Below are 22,505 nucleotides of genomic sequence, written 5' to 3'. Positions count from 1 at the left end.
GTCTGAGTGTGAGTCTGAGTGTGAGTCTGAGTGTGCGTGTCAGTCTGAGTGTGAGTCTGAGTGTGAGTGTGCATGTGAGTGTGAGTCTGAGTGTGAGTGTGAGTGTGTGTGAGTCTGAGTGTGAGTCTGAGTGTGAGTGTGAGTCTGAGTCTGAGTGTGTGTGAGTGTGAGTCTGAGTGTGCGTGTGAGTCTGTGAGTGTGCGTGTGAGTCTGTGTGAGTGTGTGTGTGAGTGTGCATGTGAGTGTGCGTGTGAGTGTGCGTGTGAGTGTGAGTGTGCGTGTGAGTCTGATTGTGAGTGTGCATGTGAGTCTGAGTGTGAGTCTGAGTGTGAGTGTGCGTGTGAGTCTGAGTGTGAGTGTGCGTGTGAGTCAGAGTGAGTGGAGGCCAATCCGTGCGGGGGGGGCGGACCCGAGGCGAGCGGCCAATCCGTGCGGGGGGGAGGAGCCGAGGCGAGCGGCCAATCCGTGGGGGGCGGGGCCATTGCGAGCCCAGCGGCCAATCAGCTTTGTGTCACCGTAAGGACACAATTTTGGAGCATGACAGACAGACAGACAGACAGATAGACAGACAGACAGAATAAGGCAATTATATATATAGATATATATCTCTATCTATGTGCATTGCACTCCACATTCTCCAGTGCAGACAGTGTTTACAAACTGTTTAAATAGAAAAGCAATGCATTTCAATATATACATTAATATTTATGTATCTTGATGCTTATATGCATCATTGTTTAATGCCAACAGTTCATAAATATTTGGACAGAGAAGCAATACATTTCAAACACAAGGGGATCACATTTGTGATCCACTAATATGCTAATTTACTAACAACGATATCTTCCAAAAGGAAACGCTATTTGTTAAGGGATGTGTCTAAAACAATCCTAACATACAGACAAATAAGACACTGCAGAAAATTGATTTTACCGGAAGAAAATTCCCCCCATAACAATCCTAAAGATAACCCTATCTGGGAATGATATTAAAATACATCCTATTGAATCTAGGTTCTTGTCGCTTTTCCGCAGTGTCCATCTTGTATCAAGCTAGATCTTGTTGCTCGCAGATGGGAATAAATTGCTGGAAACAAAGTCCCACATAACCGCCCATTGGACAGCTCATCTAGGACTAAAAAGAGCAAAGAATTAAAATCACAAAAGCAACCCAAACTAAAAACCATACCCATCCATAAAAGAAAACCCTATTATTTGACAAAGAGGGGGACTAAATCTTATATAAAGTACCTCCTAAACAGACCCCAACTATAGAAAAGAACCAAAGCCTTCATTCTCATTTTATCCCTGTGGGGCCAAAGACCCCAACCTGTAGATCCATCTACACTCTAATCTAGCCAAGGCTTGACCAAGATCCCCTCCCCTGGGCCCAAGATGAATCTGGTCTATGACACGGAACTTCAAACCATTCGGATTGCAATCATGGTACTTTTTAAAATGCCTCGGTATCGTTTTTAATAGAGATGGATCTTCTATTGTATGGGCATTTCTAATGTCTTTGAGGTGTTCCAAAGCTCTAACTTTGAACTCCCGTGTCGTAAGGCCAACATATATCTTGGCCCAGGGGCATTCCGCCTGGTATATCACGCCACTTGACGAACAGTTACGTGTCTACCAAATGCCAAACGTACGTGTACCGTCATGATTTTTGAAGAATTTAGTCTTGATACAATTTCCGCAGGCCTTACAAAGGCCACACGGAAAGAAACCATTCAACGGATTGGAGACTTCTTTGTTTTTGATTTTTTGATGGGCCTCATAGTGACTGTGCACAAGAATATCCCGCAAATTGCGGTAACGTCTTGCCACCATTGATGGTTTTGAAGAAATATAGTTGTTTAAAAGCGGGTCCGTTTGCAGGACACTCCAATGTTTTTCTAGAATGGCCTTTAAATTCCTCCACTATGAGTTGTACGTTGTTATTACTCTAGTCACATCAGGCCTTGCCTTGGATCTGTCTGTGGGGGCAAAGAGGAAATCATTTCTATTGCTATCTCTTTCACATTTATAGCCATTTTTGACACTCCTCTTGCTGTATCCACGTTTGATGAATCTTCGGGTGATATCTTTTGATTGAGACTCAAAATTTGCATCGCTGGAACATATCCTTTTGGCCCTTAGAAATTGTCCTATAGGGATCCCATGTATAAGAGAGGGCAGATGGGAGGAGGTGGCATGCAACAAAGAATTTGTTGCAGTCGGTTTACGAAACATATCTGTTTGTATAAAACCGTCATCCAATACCTCAATTTGGAGGTCAAGAAACTCCAAACGTCTGTCGTATTTGTAAGTGAGTTTGTTGTTTAATTCGTTTTTGTTGAGCTCACTCATAAACTCAACTAGATCCCGTTCTGATCCAGACCACAGAAACCAAATATCGTCAATGTAACGCATCCATTCCTGAACTCCCGACACTGCTGGTATAATATCGCCTAAAAAAAGATGGCGCTACCAAAAACCTAAAAATAAATTGACATACGAGGGGGCACATGAGGCCCCAATCGCTGTGCCCTGTAACTGTAAATAAACCCTTTTGTTAAAAGTAAAAAAATTGTGATATAAAACAAATTCCAAAAGCGTCAATAGGAGTTCAGAAATGGATGCGTCGACATTGCTGGTCTGTAAAAACCATTTTGTAGCCCGGAGTCCATCGGCCTGTTTGATTGATGTATATAAAGCTTCCACGTCTGCTGTCACCATGATCATCTCCCTCTCCACCTGAATGTGACTTATTCTCCGCAACGCGGAAGTGGTGTCCTGAATGTATGATGGTAAAGTTGCCACAATGGGCTTCAGAAAGTGATCGATGGTGACAGAGACGAGTTCGCACAGACTGCCATTACCCGATATTATAGGTCGCCCCGGGGGGTCCCTGGGGTCTTTGTATCTGATCCCAAAGATCGATCCATAAAGTCGGCAGACATGGGTGGAGCTTCCTAATGAGATCTAAAAATTTTTTTGGGATTGTTCCATCCTCAAAAGCCCTCTCCAAAATGGAAACCAATTTGCTTTGGTACTGAGCAGATGGATTGGTGGATAGTTGTTTATAGCACTTGCCGTCATTTAATAATCTAAGCTTGTTTTTCATACAAAGCTGACGGCCAGACAACTAGATTTCCGCCTTTGTCGGCTGGTTTAAAGAAAACATTTTATAGTTGACAGATCTTGAAGTGCTTCTTTTTCAACTCTACTCAAATTAGGTTTTGACGAAAATCCATCCAATCGCATCCGCTCAATATCTCTACAAACCAGTTTCGTGAACAACTCCACCGCTGGGCACAAACTAAGTGATGAAAAAGTTTTGGACTTGTGCATAAGGTGCATAGGAAACTTACTTGTAGGAGTGGTGTCACTTTCTCTTGCTAGAGATTCCAATGTCTCCAATGCTTCCCTCTCAACCGATGTATTAAATAATTCACCCCCACTAGATTTATGATGTAGCCGGCGTAGGATCAGCTTGCGGGAAAATAAATGGATCTCTTTCACCGCCGTGAATTTATCTATAGGTTGAGAGGGAGAGAAAGTGAGACCCTTTCCAAAACACCCAACTGCACATCCGTCAGATTGTAATCAGACAGATTGATTACCTTGTAGTGGTCTTGTCCCTTGTAGGATCTACCATCTCTCGGTTTGAACATGGCGTGATATTTAGGTCCAGCTTTATTTTTGGCTCTGGTTCTGAATTATATCTCACTACCTTCGTCCATGTCACTAGATGACGCGTAGCTATCAGACATTGCTGCGCTGGTGGGTCCAGTTTGATTTTTCTGAATACGGGACTTGGGCATATTGTAGCCCTTCTGCTGCCACTTAAAGACTTTTTTGTTCTCATAATCGCCCAAATCTCGTTGGTATTTCTTTAATTTGGTTTGGCTTATTTCTTGTTCCCATTTGTCAATTTCCTTTTCTAAATCAGCCATATATTTATTTATCTGGTCCACAGCCATATCCTTTTTGATAGTTTGCATCAAAGCTTCCAGGTCATCATCAATTTTATTTAGTGATATTAAATTGTTTTCTATGATAATCTGGACAAACTCGAGAGAGCATGTCTCAGCGGCTTTGATCCATCTATTGGTTAGTGACTCGTTATTGAGTTCAAAGGAAGGAAAAACCTGAACTCTCAATCCCCTCGGTATTATTTTCTGTGAGTGATAATTTGTAAGTAAGGCTTTGTTCCACCACAGTCTCGTCTTTTTTTTGTACCAAATTTCTATATTGTCTCAGGTGCTCTTTATTGTCAGCAAGGTTTTATAGGATACGACAGACGGGGTTCCCTGTTTGAATAAATTTGATGCCTTATTCAACCAAAGTGTTTCTCTGGCTTTGAGATCCATGATAAAAATATCTCAGGATACGGACACACTGTACTAAAACAGTAAACAGAACACTTAAATGTCAATTGTCCAAAGTAAACATGGTATCTTACCATGGGAGATTCTGCATTGTGAAAAAGCATTGACAACAGACTGCTAGTATCTCTAAAAGTAACTGTATTCAATTATATTCATTCATAACTGGGCTGCCATTTGTTGGCTGGCATGGTGGCGATGTTGTATAAAATGATTGGGTTTATACGTGTCCCATAAATAAATAAACAAATAAATATACACTGTCTCCGTTGCCAACCAACAATGGCTGTATACAGTGACATATGCCTGTGAATTTATTCTTGTATTTTTGAGGGTTATCAATTGGGGATGATGTGCTCCACTTTGTGGGTTTTCCCTGTTTTTAAATGTGTATGAAGTTGCCTTAATAAAGTTTTGTACTTTTAAAAAATTTGTGATATATACGCTTCTCACTTCATACCTGAACATTATGGTACAGAGAGAAGAACCTGCTATGCTGGGTACCATGTGCAATCATTTACAGAGAGAAGAGTCCAAGTGTAATGTGTTGCTATCTATCTATCTATCTATCTATCTATCCATCTATTATGTTTGTATACGTGTCATCCTCGTACTCACCGACATGTTCATATTATTTCAGATCCATTACAAGTGTGAGAAAGGCCGATGTGGTGAAGTCACATGTGCACATACACTGTGTGCAGAATTATTAGGCAAATGAGTATTTTGATCACATGATACTTTTTATACATGTTGTCCTACTCCAAGCTGTATAGGCTGAGAGCCAACTACCAATTAAGTAAATCAGGTGATGTGCATCTCTGTAATGATGAGGGGTGTGGTGTAATTACATCAACACCCTATATAAGGTGTGCTTAATTATTAGGCAACTTCCTTTCCTTTGGCAAAATGGGTCAGAAGAGAGATTTGACGGGCTCTGAAAAGTACAAAATTGTGAGATGTCTTGCAGAGTGATGCAGCAGTCCTGAACTTGCCAAACTTTTGAAGCATGATCACCGAACAATCAAGCGTTTCATGTCAAATAGCCAACAGTGTCGCAAGAAGCGTGTTGTGCAAAAAAGGCACAAAATAACTGCTCATGAATTGAGGAAAATCAAGTGTGAAGCTGCCAAGATGCCATTTGCCACCAGTTTGGCCATATTTCAGAGCTGCAATGTTACTGGAGTATCAAAAAGCACAAGGTGTGCCATACTCAGGGACATGGCCAAGGTAAGGAAGGCTGAAAAACCACCACCTTTGAACAAGAAACAGAAGATAAAACGTCAAGACTGGGTCAAGAAATATCTTAAGACTGATTTTTCAATGGTTTTATAGACTGATGAAATGAGAGTGACTCTTGATGGGCCAGAGGCTGGATCAGTAAGGGGCAGAGAGCTCCACTCCGACTCAGACGCCAGCAAGGTGGAGGGGGGTATTGGTATGGGCTGGAATTTTCAAAGATTAATTTGTGGGACCTTTTCGGGTTGAGGATGGAGTGAAGCTCAACTCCTAGACCTACTGCCAGTTTCTGGAAGACAACTTCTTCAAGCAGTGGTATAGAAGAAGTCGGTATCGTTCAAGAAAAACATGATTTTCATGCAGGACAATGCTCCATCACATGCATCCAACTACTCCACAGCGTGGCTGGCCAGTAATGGTCTAAAAGATGAAAAAATAATGACATGGCCCCCTTGTTCACCTGATCTGAACCTCATAGAGAACCTGTGGTCCGTCATATAATGTAAGATCTACAGGGAGGGAAAACAGTACACCTCTCGGAACAGTGTCTGGAGGCTGTGGTGGCTGCTGCACGCAATGTTGATCGTAAACAGATCAAGCAAATGACAGAATCTATGGATGGTCGGCTGCTGAGTGTCATCGAATGTCTATGTTGGTCACTAATTTTTTGGGATTTTGTTTTTGCATGTCAGAAATGTTTATTTCTAAATTTTGTGCAGTTATATTGGTTTACCTGGTGAATATAAACAAGTGAGATGGGAATATATTTGGGTTTTATTACGTTGCCTAATAATTCTGCACAGTAATAGTTACCTGCATAAACAGATATCCTCCTAAGATAGCCAAATCTAAAAAAACCCACTCCAACTTCCAAAAATATTTAAACTTTGATATGAGTTTTTTGAGTTGATTGATAATAAAAAAAATCCTAAAATACAACTTGCCTAATAATTCTGCACACAGGGTATAGGTGAATACATACATATAAAGAAGACTCCTACTCTCTTTTTTGATGGAGTGTGTATGTGCATGTAATGTAGTGTGTGTATTTATATACTCACCTACCGCCGCTCTTCTACTCTCTTGCGTGACATCACCGCTCTCCAGTATCTCGGGTCACACTACACTCTGAGCCAGAAGTCTTTTACAATTAAAGCCTATAGAGCCTCTTTCTGTTTCTCCATAGACTTACATTGTAAGTCACTTTTAGGTCCAGCAGAGCACAGTGTGACCTGGAGGTACTGGAATGTGGTGACGTCACTAAGAAGAGGAGCAGAACAGCGCTGAACACCAGAGATAAGGCAGACCAGTGATGTCACTGAGAAGAGGAGCAGAACAGCGCTGGACACCAGAGATACGGGAGAGCAGTGATGTCACTGAGAAGAGGAGCAGAACAGTGCTGGACACCAGAAATACGAGAGAGTGGTGACGTCACTGAGAAGAGGAGCAGAACAGCGCTGGTCACCAGAGATAAGGAAGAGCAGTGACGTCACTGAGAAGAGGAGCAGAACAGCGCTGAACACCAGAGATAAGGAAGACCAGTGATGTCACTGAGAAGAGGAGCAGAACAGCGCTGGACACCAGAGATACGAGAGAGTGGTGACATCACTGAGAAGAGGAGCAGAACAGTGCTGGACACCAGAGATACGGGAGAGCAGTGATGTCACTGAGAAGAGGAGCAGAACAGTGCTGGACACCAGAAATACGAGAGAGTGGTGAAGTCACTGAGAAGAGGAGCAGAACAGCGCTGGTCACCAGAGATAAGGAAGAGCAGTGACGTCACTGAGAAGAGGAGCAGAACAGCGCTGGATACCAGAGAGAACAACAGTGACGTCACTAAGAAGAGGAGCAGAACAGCGCTGGACACCGGAGAGAGCGGTGGTGACGTCACTGAGAGGAGTAGCAGAACGGAGCTGGCCACCAGAGAGAGCAGCGGTAGGTGAGTATATTATGACACTTCATGCATAAACACACATTCCATCAGTAAACAAGCTAGTGGGGGCTTCTTTAATCAGGTCTATGGTGCGGCTGTTTTTTTGTTGTATTTCCTCTTCTTCTCTGCTGTAACCACCTGTCATATAGAGCTGCTTAAAAGGATCTTGCCAGGGGATACATGTCACCCGTGGATCAAGCAGCTTGTATCAGACATCACATCTGTACAACTACTACAACTGATGCGGCTCAGTCCCAGACATCTATTAAAGTGGGGTTTTTTTTTCTCTGAATCTCCGCAGTGTTTTAGGGTAACAAACCCCTGGCTGAGATCATACAGCCACTGCCTGGTGCAGGCTGCCACTGCCTGGTACAGGCTGCCACAGCGCATGGGTCTCAGCTGGCAGGTTCCGTATAAAGGAGTTGTCTGAAATAATACATTTACTGTAAAGACATTGTCTGGCAAAAGGATCTAATAGGGGTTCAATTTTGTAAAACTAATTAAATTATTCACACCTGCAGTCACCCTCCTGGATCCAGCGCAGACTGTCCTGTGGTCTGTGACATAATTATGTCACTGTTCTACCAGACACAGGACCGCTGCAGCCTGTGATAGACTGCAGCGGTCAGGTGACTTGAACTGCAGGCATCACAAGCTGCAGTGGTCCTATGTCTGATAGAACAGTGACATAATTAATGCTGGCACTGAGCACAGGACGGCCGGCGCTGGATCCAGGTGGTGACAGCAGGGGAACACAATTTGTTTTATTTTTACAGAATCTGGCCTCCAGGTAATGACCTTTGTCTGGACAATCCCTTTAATAAACTATAAATCCTCATCTTTGTTGCACCTGACAGCTCTAGTGTTACATTCCCTGATGCTTCTGTTTACAATGGCTGCAGACATCACAGCGCAAGTGTCTCTCATGTGACCGCTGCAGACAATCACTGGCTTCAGACTCTTGAGCTGTATACCACTGACAAGCTGCAAACCACACACAGTATACGGCTGTGCCATCTCCAGCCAATGTAAATAGAAGCATTGGAGACAGCGCTGAAGCTGCAGCAGATAGGAGGGCGGCAGGACTGGTCTGTGTTATATTCAGATGGTGAATATGGAGCTTCTTTATTGTTTAGATTTGATAGTTGTGTCCTAGTGTAATAACCTGCAGGTAACGGGATACGCAAGGACTGCACGGAACCACGGGGGTTAATCAATGCAAATTTAATAACATATTGCACAACACAGGTGGAGGAAAAATGCGGGAAAGGAGCACAGCAGTAGAGATAATGCAATATATATACAACTACTTTGAATAACTTGTCAAGGGTGGGAAGCCTCAGATTGTACTCCCAAAAGCAAAACACAGAAATCCTTATTAAACAAAAAACGCAGAGTCCTTGTTATCTTACTCGTATAACACTGTGCAGAGTCTTTTCCTATCTGTCCCTAACTAAAGTAGTGTGCACACTTAACTGCAGGTTTCAGCGTGGGGTACCTCGTCACCGTTGGGGCCCGTATTCCGCCGGCAGACACCTCTAAAGTTCAGTCTTTGTCCCGGATCTGTAATTTGCCCGTGCTGTCTGGCTCCTCGCTCCACATCCAGCCTTTCTTGGATCTGTGTCTTGGGGAGATGTCACGCAACACTCAGGTACTTGGACCTTGTTCAGCAGGGCAGAATGCGGCCTTGCCTTGTTTCGCACGTCCGGACACACACTTCTCTGCATCAAAACAGCTACCAAACCAAACTAGCTCCTCTGCACATCCTGTTCAGGACTGTACCAAGTAAATCAAGTAGTAGGGGTTTGTGCCTGCTGTTCTTTGTTTTGACAGTAGGTGGCAGCATAACAAGGAAAAGTCCACAGTCTTCTAACCTATATATGTAAATGTTAACAGATCTTACACTAGAATAGTAATAAACACTACAATCTATATGTTTACATAATTTTGTTACCATATGAAGGTGGGGGGCAAAAAGATTTCTTGCACAAGGACCCACTACAGTCTGTGTCCGCCCCTTGACAAGATTCTTATTGTTTCTCCCACTGAGAGCAATGAATCCATCTTCCTAAAATCTCGGCATCTTATTGATGGATCTTCCTTCCCCCCCTCTTTAACCTCGGCCGTCCCGGCCGATACTCTCCTGAGGCGCTCTGCACAGGGGCACACGGTGGCAACTCCTGCCCTGCTTCACAACCTGGTGCTTGGGAGCCAATGTCTTAAAACAGGATCCAGTGACAGAACACACAAATTCATCTGCCAAGTACCGATCAGGGGGAATACCAGCATTAGCCCGCTCAGTCCGGCGTGGTACTACGGCTAAGTCACCAGACGTCGGCGCCGTATCAGGGAGTACAGTATTCTCGTCCCCATCGCTGGCGATTGGTGACTCCTGCTCTGCAGGGGTGGCACCTGTGTCTTGAATGTTTGGGGGTGTGGATCTCTCCCAGTCTGCTGGGTTGGTCGGGGCCCGCCACCATTCTTCATCGTCAGAGCCCTCTTCGACGGCAACAGGAACGGGCACGGGCACCGTCTCCGAGGTGCTTTGTCTGGTCCTGTCTTCTGAATAGCAGGGCCTCAGCATATTACGATGCAGGATGAGGGTGTCGCCTCTTCGCTCGCCTCTCACTTCGTATACTGATCCGTGGGGAGAGATTCTTCTGATCACAATGTACGGCTCCGTTTTCCAGCGCTCACTCAACTTGTGTCTCGGGTGTTTCTCTGCAACTAGTACTCGGTCTCCTGGCACGAACGGGGCTTCACACACAGGTTTCCGCTGTGGGTGTGTCTTTTCTTGCAGCCGCTTGGTGACAATTCGATGGATAGTCTCCAGCCGTCGACGGTGACAGTCAACCCAGGAACCTACGCTCTGACCTTCACTGATCTCGGGGGGAGCTAGGTTCAGCTCTTCAATGCCTCTTCCGGCTCTTCCAAACAGTAGCACGTACGGGGTGTACCCAGTGGTGGAGTGGACACGATTATTGTACGCCCACACGAGTTCTGCGAGATAGCCGGGCCAGTGATTCTTATGATCATCCTCCAACGTGCGTAGCATTTGTAGGAGGGTCCGGTTAAATCTCTCGCAGGCTCCGTTGCCCTGCGGATGATAAGGCGTAGTCCTTGACTTCTGCATTCCGTAAATCCTTTGCAGCTCTCTCATGACACTGCCCTGAAAGCAAGCCCCTTGGTCGGAATGTATTCTTTTGGGGCAGCCGTACACCCGGATAAAGTCATCACTGATGGCTCGAGCAGCTGATTCAGCCGTCTGATCTCTGGTGGGCGTCACCACCGCAAATTTGGAGAAGTGATCTGTCATCACAAGGCAGAACTGATAGCCCCGGTGGGAGTGGCCAATCTTCAGATAATCAATCATGAGTACTTCCAACGGCTCTTTGGTTACAATAGTCTGTACTGGTGCTTGCTGTGGGGGAGCCTTACTTAACTCGCAGGAACGGCACAGTTTACAGGCCTTCTCTACTGCCCGAAGCATCTGAGGACAGTATACTATTCTTTGCAACCACTGGTAAGTCTTTTCTGGTCCGAAATGGGCTCCCTTCTCATGCGCCTCTCGGGCCAGTGGTACTGCCATCTTCTGGGGTATCACTACTTGCCACCGTACTTCCAACTCTGTAGCTAGGTGCACCTTCCGATACAGCATCCCTTCTTGCACCGACAGCTTATCCCACTGGCTGAGAATCTGGAGGGCCACGTGCGACAGCGTGGCCCGTATTTCCTTTCTAGGCTTGCTCTGCTGGATCACCCACTCTTTCACTTGAAGCAGTTCTGGGTCAGATGACTGGATTTTCACCCATTCCTCTCTGGTTTGGCCAAGCAGGCGTGATGTCGTGCCCGATGTAATTTCCAGCATACGAGCCTCTACCACTTGAGCGGTGAATTTACTGAAGTCCGGAATTTCATCTTCCTCCAACTGTTCATCTCTCTCCCCCACTGGGGCTTCGGTGGTAACACGAGAAAGGGCATCCGCATTCTGATTTTCATGCTTAGAGCGGTACTGCACATGATAATTGTATCTGGAGAGTCGTGCCAGCCACCTCTGTTCCATTGCTCCCAGTTTGGCGGTGGAGATGTGAGCCAGGGGATTATTATCCGTATAGACTTCAATTTGGGCTCCCGTGAGATATTCCGAGAACCTTTCGGTTATTGCCCATACTAGTGCCAGTAACTCCAGCCGAAAGGAACTGTAATTCTCGGGATTGCACTCGGCTTCTCGCAACGTCCGACTTCCATATGCAATCACCCGTTCAGTACCATTCTGTACCTGGGCCAGTACTGCACCCAGGCCGTAGAGGCTCGCGTCTGTATACAACCGAAAAGGGAGGTTATAGTCTGCATAGGCAAGCACAGGGGCGCTAACCAAGGCCTCTTTCAATCGGTGTAAGGCTTCTGCTTGTCTTGGTCCCCAGCAAATTTTCTGTGCTTTTGGTCCTTTCGCAGTCCCTCGGAGCAATTCGTGCAAAGGTTCTGCCTCCTTCGCGAAATCTTTGATAAAGCGACGGTAATATCCGGATAGCCCCAGGAAAGCTCGAACCTCTCGCACTGTGCTGGGTGTGGGCCATTGTAGCACTGCTCTCACTTTCCCATCGGAGGGCTGTACGCCGGCTTCTGACACCTTGTGTCCGAGATATTCAATCTCTTCCTGAAAGATCCGGCATTTTTTTGGTTTTAGTTTAAGCCCATGGGCCCGTAACCGCTGAAACACTTGGCCCAGGTTTTCTAGATGTTTCTCAAAGGTTACAGAATACACTACTATGTCGTCCAGGTAAATCAATGTGGCCTCGAAGTTCATGTCTCCAAGGCAACTTTCCATGAGGCGCTGAAAAGTTCCTGGGGCATTATTTAGTCCAAACGGCATGCGATTGAACTCGAAGAGTCCCATGGGTACAATAAATGCGGTCTTGGCCTTGTCTTTCTCTGCCAAAGGGACCTGCCAATATCCGCTGGCCAGATCGAGGGAGGAGAAGTAACGTGCCTTTCCCAACGCAGACAGGGACTCCTCTATCCGGGGCAGAGGGTAGGAATCACGAACCGTGCATCCATTAAGCTTGCGGTAGTCAACACAGAAGCGGGTAGACCCATCCTTTTTCTTGACCAGCACGATTGGGGCAGCCCATGGACTCTGACTTTCTCTTACCACCCCGCTCTTCAGCATCTGCGCCAAAAGCTCTTTTACCTCTTGGTAGTACTTTGGGGGTATTTGCCTGTACCTTTCCCTGATCGGTGGGGCATCTCCTGTGGGTATTTTGTGCTGAATCTTGTCAGTACAGCCGAAATCTTCTGCGTGACGGGAGAACGTGGCTTGATTCTCCCAAATAAAGTCCTCTATGGCTTGGGCTTGCTCCGAATCGAAGGGGCTCAGGTCCACTCCCATCTGCCCTAAGATGACGCGACTGTTCCATTGATCAGTGGGTTTCTCTTTTCTTTCCATGGAAACAGCCCAAGTCCAGGCTTCCCCTGCCATGGGCTGCAATTCAATTGATTCTGCGGCCGCCACCTCTTCAGGCGCCAGGTAGACATGGGCCAGAACAACTCCCGAGGTCAAGGTGTAGGCCTGTTCACCGGTGTTCATGCAACGGAAAGGGACCCTTCCATTTCTTACTGTTGCTAAAGTGCGAGCCACCAACGGTTCATCTCCGTTCTCTTCACCACGGTAAGGCTCCACCAACACCTCCATCCCCTCGAGTGTACGGTGGGCCCCGACTGGCAAGGTGAGGACTGTCTCACGATTTGGAGGTAGAGTAATTGTTGTCTGTCTTGGGACTCGAACCCTCCCCACTGGGTAGCGGCTCCCACCATTCTTCCACAGTCCTCGGGCACGGATAAGGTGTTGGAAGACCTTTTGGGCGGGCCTGTTAGCAACTGTTGTCTTCCAGTAATCACAGCCCCCCTTGTTGAAGAGTAACTGGTCTAATTCTTTCAGGACGTTCATGCCAACGATAGCTGGCACCTCTCTGTCGTACCGGCCCTTCGTTAACACAATCCCTTTTTTGCCTAAGTTCTGGCCACAGGCACGTATGTCCATCCACACGACCCCTACAACCGGAATGGGAAGATTGTTTGCAGCCCTCAGTTTGATATGTGCCCCTTTGTCAATGGATACAGTTTGTCCAAAATGTTGGTAGAAGAACTGTTCTGGCATGGTGGTCACTTGGGACCCAGTATCCATCAGGCATCTTACTTCTTTCCCTTCAAATTCGGCCGTGATCGTTGGCGTGCAGGCTGCTATCTCTTCAGGGCGTTGGTTTTCTCTAAGCTCAGTTGGTCTCCCCGCCATGTGCCCATCCATGGAGGGAGGCACTAGTTTAACGGCGGTCTTTCTTGAGACGTCTTCCTCTCCGGACAGTGTCGGAATAAATGGTTCCGATTTCCACAGTTCCAACACTGGTAGTCTCCAGCGGGTCTTGATCGTCTCTGCTCGATCTGTCCCCTCTCTTCTTGATAGGTATGCGTGCGGGTATTTGGCCGCGGTGCTGTCGTTCTTACTTCTGACGCCGGGGCTTGCATATTCTTCAGCAACTCTTGTAGAGCAGTAACAGTCTCTTGTAACTGATCCACTTTAGCCTCAAGCTGGCTCGGTTCTCGGTTTTTCTCACCCGGGACTACCTTATGCATACAAACTTCTCCCCAGGCGTTCTGCAGGTCGCAATTTTCAGTTTGTGTGCGGGAGACTGCTTCTTCCAATATCTCCTGGAAAGTTAGGTTTTTTTCTACCCTTAGCCGTTCACGGAGGGCACCTTTAATCTTGGGGTTATGTAACCCACGGAGGAATTGATCTCGTAGGGTACGGTCAGCATAACCGGGGGTTTGTGCTAGCTCTGGCTCTGCTGTAAGCATTTGTCTCATTATTCTCTGGAGTGCATTTGCATACTGTGGCAGACCTTCTTCTTCACCCTGCAGCCTGTAGAACAGTTGCGCCTGTAAATCTCCTGCTTCTGGTTTCCCGCCATACACTCTCTCAAGAATCTTCACCACCTGCTCTAACGTCTTCCGTTCACTCTCAGGGCGCAATAAAATAGTCTCTTGAGCATGGCCTTCAAGGGCAATCAACAGTATCTCCCCTTGATTTTCTGCAGTCACTCCTGCTACTCTCAACATGCCCCTCACTCTCTGCGCCCAGTCATGGAGAGGTACATTGCTGCCAGTAAATTTTGGTATATGGGTCAGCATAGCCCCCAGGGACAGCTGCCTTGCTGGTATTCCCCCATCAGGTTGTATTAGAACACCTCCATCAGCGACACCCCCCTGTCCGTCCATTGTTCCGTACCAGCCTGCGTATCCTGCCGACTACGCCAAATGTAATAACCTGCAGGTAACGGGATACGCAAGGACTGCACGGACCCACGGGGGTTAATCAATGCAAATTTAATAACATATTGCACAACACAGGTGGAGGAAAAATGCGGGAAAGGAGCACAGCAGTAGAGATAATGCAATATATATACAACTACTTTGAATAACTTGTCAAGGGTGGGAAGCCTCAGATTGTACTCCCAAAAGCAAAACACAGAAATCCTTATTAAACAAAAAACGCAGAGTCCTTGTTATCTTACTCGTATAACACTGTGCAGAGTCTTTTCCTATCTGTCCCTAACTAAAGTAGTGTGCACACTTAACTGCAGGTTTCAGCGTGGGGTACCTCGTCACCGTTGGGGCCCGTATTCCGCCGGCAGACACCTCTAAAGTTCAGTCTTTGTCCCGGATCTGTAATTTGCCCGTGCTGTCTGGCTCCTCGCTCCACATCCAGCCTTTCTTGGATCTGTGTCTTGGGGAGATGTCACGCAACACTCAGGTACTTGGACCTTGTTCAGCAGGGCAGAATGCGGCCTTGCCTTGTTTCGCACGTCCGGACACACACTTCTCTGCATCAAAACAGCTACCAAACCAAACTAGCTCCTCTGCACATCCTGTTCAGGACTGTACCAAGTAAATCAAGTAGTAGGAGTTTGTGCCTGCTGTTCTTTGTTTTGACAGTAGGTGGCAGCATAACAAGGAAAAGTCCACAGTCTTCTAACCTATATATGTAAATGTTAACAGATCTTACACTAGAATAGTAATAAACACTACAATCTATATGTTTACATAATTTTGTTACCATATGAAGGTGGGGGGCAAAAAGATTTCTTGCACAAGGACCCACTACAGTCTGTGTCCGCCCCTTGACAAGATTCTTATTGTTTCTCCCACTGAGAGCAATGAATCCATCTTCCTAAAATCTCGGCATCTTATTGATGGATCTTCCTTCTCTCCCTTCTGATGAATGTGCTGATAGGGGCGTTTATATCCAAAGTTCAGCACAGGGTAAGGGTACCTTCACACTTTAGCGATGCAGCAGCGATCCGACCAGCGATCTGACCTGGTCAGGATCGCTGCTGCATCGCTACATGGTCGCTGGTGAGCTGTCAAACAGGCAGATCTCACCAGCGACCAGTGAACAGCCCCCAGCCAGCAGCGACGTGCAAGCGCCGCTGCGCTTGCACGGAGCCGGCGTCTGGAAGCTGCGGACACTGGTAACTAAGGTAAACATCGGGTATGGTTACCCGATGTTTACATTAGTTACCAGCGCACACCGCTTAGCTGTGTGTGCAGGGAGCAGGGAGCCGCGCACACTGAGCGCTGGTTCCTTGCTCTCCTAGCTACAGTACACATCGGGTTAATTAACCCGATGTGTACAGCAGCTACATGTGCAGAGAGCCGGAGCTGGCAGCACAGGCAGCGTGAGAGCTGCGGAGGCTGGTAACTAAGGTAAATATCGGGTAACCACCTTGGTTACCCGATGTTTATCTTAGTTACCAGCCTCCGCAGCTGCCAGACGCCGGCTCCTGCTCCCTGCTCGCTTCATTTGTCGCTCTCTTGCTGTCACACACAGCGATCTGTGTGTCACAGCGGGAGAGCGCCTTTGAAGAAAACGAACCAGGGCTGTGTGTAACGAGCAGCGATCTCGCAGCAGGGGCCAGATCGCTGCTCAGTGTCACACAGAGCGAGATCGCTAATGAGGTCACTGCTGCGTCACAAAAAGCGTGACTTAGCAGCGATATCGGCAGCGAGCTCGCTGTGTGTGAAGCACCCCTAACTGTAACATGATAGGGGTTAGGATTATTCCACAGTGGGTAAATGGAGGCCGAGCAGCCCACCCACATGATTTCCAAAATTTAACTTCTTCACCCCTGGGCGATTTTTTTTTTTTTTGTTTTTTTTTTTTGTTTTTTTTTTTTTTTTTCTTTTTTTCTTTTTTAATAAGCATAGACATATCAGGGATTATTTTTTGCAGGATGAGTTGTACTTTTGAATTACAGTATTCATTTATCATATGGTGTACTGTGAAATGGTGGAAAAATTCCAAGTGCAGTGAAATTGCAAAAAGTTAGGGGAATTACACAATGTTTTTTTATTTACCATGTTCACTATATGTTCACATGTATAGCCTCTGATGGTGAGGATAGGCTTGTGCTGGGAGGTAGCTGCCAGATGTAACGCCACGGAGACTTGGTACTGTGATAGTTGACCCCAGTGGTCGGCGATTGTATTCTGACAGTCACTGATGTGGTCGTGTGCAGACCAGACGGCTGGTGTATGCAGGTGCAGTGGATATGGCTAATAAAATAGGTGCAGTAGATACAACAGGCACAGCTGGTATAGACAGATGTAGCAACTACAGTGGGCACAGCGTTTACTAGGAAACAGACATCTGTTATCACGCACAGCATGAGACTCAGAAAACAGAACAGGAACTGACAACTAGCAACACGTCTCTAACGATAGACCACGTTGCCCAGGCACCTCCCATAGGGGAGGATGCCTTGAATACCTAGTGCCTCTCAGCTGTAGGTTGTGACTTGTGAGGCACTTCCGGGTAAGGGCACTTTGGCCCTTTAAGAATATATAAGCGTGCTCTAAGCGCACTCCCAGGAGACCTTAAACGGGGAAAGGCTGCGGGGGCACTACGGGGACACTGGTAATGGCATTACAAGCTATTTTTATAAATTATATCCTTAAATTTGTATATATTATCGTCAATAATTTTCCTTCTTGGCAGATGACTGTACCAGGAGAACAGAGGCACAACTGACATCTTCAATTTTAAAATCAGATGACCTTGATATCACACAAGATATAACTGAAGTGAATGCCACTATTCAAGATATGCCATCATCACTTCACAGCAAAAATCTATCATCTGATTCTTTTAAACAAGTCCTATATTCTGAATCATCACATACTATTAAGAAAAATAAATATCACAAAAGCAGCATTACAAATCAAAGTGATTTTGCAGCAAAGAAGCCATTTTCAACTTCAGAAAATCAAAAAAATAGTAAAAAAGTTCACATAGGGGAGAAAAGATTTTCTTCAGAATCTGTTAGTTTCCAGAAAACTCACACAGGGGAGAAGCCATTTTCATGTTCAGAATGTGGGAAATGTTTTAACTGGAAAACAAATCTTGCTAAGCATCAGAGAACTCACACAGGTGAGAAACCTTATTCATGTTCAGAATGTGGGAAATGTTTTAACTGGAAAACAAATCTTGCTAAGCATCACAGAATTCACACAGGTGAAAAACCTTTTTCATGTTCAGAATGTGGGAGATTTTTTAACCGAAAATTACATCTTGTTTCACATCAAAGAACTCACACAGGTGAGAAGCCATATTCATGTCCAGAATGTGGAAAATGTTTTACCCAAAATTCAATTCTTGCTACACATCGGAGAACTCACACAGGCGAGAAGCCTTTTTCATGTTCAGAATGTGGGAGATTTTTTAACCGAAAATTACATCTTGTTTCACATCAAAGAACTCACACAGGTGAGAAGCCATATTCATGTCCAGAATGTGGAAAATGTTTTACCCAAAATTCAAGTCTTGCTACACATCGGAGAACTCACACAGGCGAGAAGCCTTTTTCATGTTCAGAATGTGGGAGATTTTTTAACCGAAAATTACATCTTGTTTCACATCAAAGAACTCACACAGGTGAGAAGCCATATTCATGTCCAGAATGTGGAAAATGTTTTACCCAAAATTCAAGTCTTGCTACACATCGGAGAACTCACACCGGCGAGAAGCCTTTTTCATGTTTAGAATGTGGGAAATGTTTTGCACAGAAATCAACTCTTGTTATACACCAGAGAACTCACACAAGGGAGAAGCCTTTTTCATGTTCAGAATGTGGGAAATGTTTTACACATAAATTGCATTTTATTACACATCAGAGAACTCACACCGGTGAGAAGCCATATTCATGTTCAGAATGTGGGATATCTTTTAACCGAAAATCATGTCTTGGAAAACACAAAAGAATTCACACAGGGGAGAAACCCTTGACATGTTTAGAATGAGGGAAATATTTAACACACAAATGGGTTATTTTTGAACATCACAAAACTCACAAAGGTAGAAGCCATTATCATACCTAGAAAAAGTGAAATCTTTTACTTGCAAATTATAATTTGTTGCCCACTAAGAGAAATTTACATGGGCTACTCAAAGCCTTTTGGAAGTAGTGTTAATTAAACCATTTAATGCAATTTTTTTTACCTCCCTACTATCTGTTCTCTTTTGTGTAGGTGAAGGAGGTGGGGTGAAGTGATTCTCTCTGTTCTTTTATTGGATATTTCTATTAGATCCTTAGAAACTCATTTCTCTTATTTAAGCCATGCTAATTGGGAAGAGAGTGGCAATACTAAATTGGCAGCTATTTATATAGATTCTCAGTTAATGCCTTTTTTGGAGATGGTTGAGAAATTTTGATTACATCAAAACTGTCCAAATGAAACATCTCCTTGGTACAGGATCTGATATTGGGTACAATTCATCTCCTCTTGCTACATAGACTTTTTCAAAAAGGGGAATATTATATTAAAGGGGTCTCAATTTTATATAGTTTATTAAACTCCCAGTTGGAAGATCTGAAGTTGTCATACATCATACATGATAAAATGGGAGCAATAGGTATCTTTTATATTCTTCCCTCAACAATGGTGGGCCGCCTCGGAATAGACTTATAGGACCTCCGCTTGTATAAATCACCTAGAACAAATTATATAAATTCATACAAGGTGGTATCTGTTTCCAGGCAAATTGGCTCACATGTTCCCTGATTATTCCCCTTGCTGTTAGAAAGGCTGTCTTCAGAAAGGCTCGCTGGGGCATGTATGGTGGTCCTGTCCTAAAGTTATGGTATTTTGGGAGCAGGTGTTTGATCTAATTTCATCTGTAACTGGTCTTCGTGTAATTATGGATGATCCACTGGCAAATCTGAAAATGTGAAAACTGTTATTGCTGATATACTTTCCTCGGCCAGACGATGTCAGGCTATAAAGTGGAAAATCCCTTCAGTTCCCTCGGTTGAGGAGCTTGTCAGGAAAATTAATACCGTATATACTGGCGTATAAGACGACTTTTTACCCCCTTAAAATAATGGCTACAGTGGGGGGTCGTCTTATACGCCGGATATATACCTGGGTGCTGTAGTGCGCCGCTCCACTCCGTTCCACGCTTGGATTCTGCCTCCATAGCGACGAGGGAGGAACTTCCTGTCACCGCTGCTGAATGGCAGAGCGCTGGCCAATCAGAGGCAAGCAGCTCTGCCTTGACGTCAGCGCTCTAGCAGGGAAGTTCCTGCCTCGTCGTTATGGAAACGCGATACACAGCCCGGCCCCGTACTGGTATATCATACAGCATATATACTGGTATATATACAGCGGATATATAGCGTATATATAGCAGGGGGCCGCACTGTGTGAGGAGGTGGTTTTTTTTTCACTGTCCAGTATAACCAATAGGATTAGTGCAGTAACGCCAGATTCCCCTCGCATCCATGCAGGGACATTAATGAAGAGCTTACATGCTGGCCCCTGCACTAATCCTATTGGTTATACTGGACAGTAAAAAAAACACCTCCTCACACAGTGCGGCCCCCTGCTCTTAGCATACTGAAGCATACTGAACGGGGGTAGTCTTATACAGTGAGTATATCCCAAATTCTATATTTTTAGGGCAGAAGTTGGGGGTCGTCTTATACGCCCAGTCGTCTTATACGCCGGCATATACGGTACTCATTTTCATTATGACTTTACACTTACCATAATATAGAGAAGAAAACAAATTCAGAGAAATTGGGGAATTTGGGCATTTTCTTCATATTCTATTTGTCCTATGGGGTGTTGATCTATATGTATTTGTATTATTAATTTCTATGTATAGAATTGACCGGATTGGTGTTCTACCCCTCCCCTCCTCTCTTTAGTTTATTTTTTTCTTCTTTTTCCTTTTACCATATGTTGCTTTGTGGTGTTTGTTAATAATATCGTAGTGTTGCACCTATTGTGATATGTATTGATTGTTATGTGAAAAAATTTAAATAAAATATATATTGAAAAAAAATATCACATGGGAAGAAACTATAAATATGACAACCTGAACAAGAAAACAAAAAAGACAATAAAAGTAAAGACAAGTAAGTAAAGAAGAAAGGGAAAGCATGCTAGATTTAGTATTAGGGAAAGCAAGTTACATTAGAATTATAATATATGCAGTTACTAATAGACCTCTGTTTTCTAAATATAAAAAAAAATCAATATTCCATATGCATCGAACATTTCTTATTGTTATATATTTATCGTATTTTTCCGACTATAAGACGCACCCTGGTTTTAGAGGAGGAAAATAGGAAAATAAAATTTTAAGCAAAAAATGTGGTCATGACATACGGTTATGGGGCGAGGATCTGCTGCTGACACTGTTATGGGGGTAATGTCCCCAAATTCTCTACTAAGGTACCCCATCCTGGTAATGATCCTCCTGCCTTGTATATGATTCCCATCCTTGTATATATGTCCCTCATCCTGGTATAGCCCACATCCTGATAAATACCCCCATCCTGGTATAGCCCCCATCCTGCTATATACCCCCATCCTGCTATATGCCTCCATCCTGCTAAATACCCCGATCCTGCTATATACCCCCATCCTGCTATATACCCCCATCCTGCTATATGGCCTGTATCCTATGGCACAGAAAAAATAAACGTTTATACTCAGCTTTCCTCACTCCCTGCAGCATCGATCATCTTCCTCTCTGTGTCAGCAGCAGCGCCGCTGACCTGTGTGGAGCCATTCTCCTGCAGCATCGCGATGTCCTCCTGCCTGCCGGCTTGCTGATGAGACTAGCGGTGCCCAAAGGGATGACGTCATCGCTGCGTGCACCGCTCTACACAGATTAGCTGGCCGGCAGACAGGAGGACATCGCTGTGTTGCAGGGATCATGGCCGGTGAGTATACTGATTCACTGTACTCCGCGCTGATGATGATGCGCGGGGGTCAGTGAGTACAGCCGCACATGATCACTTCAGGCTGTAGTTGCCAGGGGTAATCACGCGTGCACCCCCCGCCCACCTGTCAGCGCCGGCTTCAGCACTGAGAGATGATGGGCGGTAGGATGGGTGTGCATATAAAATGAGCGGGCCCACGTGGTCACGGAAGGCGCTGTTATAGCCTGCTCGTGACGCCGATGACCTGCTCCACCGCAGCATCCTCATTCCCGTCAGCCATGCATGTCCTACATTCAGACTATAAGACGCACCCCCCACTTTCCACCAACATTTGGGGGAAAAAGTGCGTCTTATAGGCCAATATTTCTCACTGACTTTGTTAATCACATTTTATCGGAGTGTCATCTGAATCCATCTACAGTAAATGTTATCAATTTATGTGTAAGAAACCATAATCGTCCTGCATTTTTCCCTTGTGTGTCCAGTGTCAGTTCTTCTATATTCCCTTATATACAACCTTGGTGTCTCCGACCAAACCTGCTGATTAGGATTTTACAATTGTAATAACTTTACTCCACAAAAGTATTTATACTCCGCAGCCTGTGTATAAGATCCGCAGCTTCCGCTCAGCACTTCCTACCTTTGTCCTCTGTATGTATGTGGAGGAACAGATGGT

At 45.2% G+C, this 22,505-nt stretch overlaps 1 protein-coding gene across 2 annotated transcripts in view; it reads left to right on the top strand.

Annotated features, from left to right (window-relative positions):
• LOC142259219 (uncharacterized) overlaps positions 1-20,440 on the top strand; it is a 35,815-nt gene extending 15,375 nt beyond the window's left edge. The window contains exons 1-2 of one of the 2 annotated variants that reach the window (XM_075331710.1): positions 15,185-15,351; positions 17,596-20,440. In XM_075331710.1, the coding sequence (XP_075187825.1) occupies positions 17,703-18,896 (1,194 nt within the window). In that variant the 5' untranslated portion in view covers positions 15,185-15,351; positions 17,596-17,702 and the 3' untranslated portion in view covers positions 18,897-20,440. Of the gene's footprint in view, positions 1-15,184; positions 15,352-17,595 lie in introns of those variants that run through there. The other variant, XM_075331709.1, reaches the window with a different exon arrangement.
• Positions 20,441-22,505: the final 2,065 nt, after the last annotated feature.

The sequence above is a fragment of the Anomaloglossus baeobatrachus genome (assembly GCF_048569485.1).
Source record: "Anomaloglossus baeobatrachus isolate aAnoBae1 chromosome 5 unlocalized genomic scaffold, aAnoBae1.hap1 SUPER_5_unloc_4, whole genome shotgun sequence".
Classification (NCBI taxonomy): Eukaryota; Metazoa; Chordata; class Amphibia; order Anura; family Aromobatidae; genus Anomaloglossus; species Anomaloglossus baeobatrachus.
The sequence above is the reverse complement of the archived record's forward strand: the minus strand, read 5'-3'. Positions and strand labels throughout refer to the sequence as shown.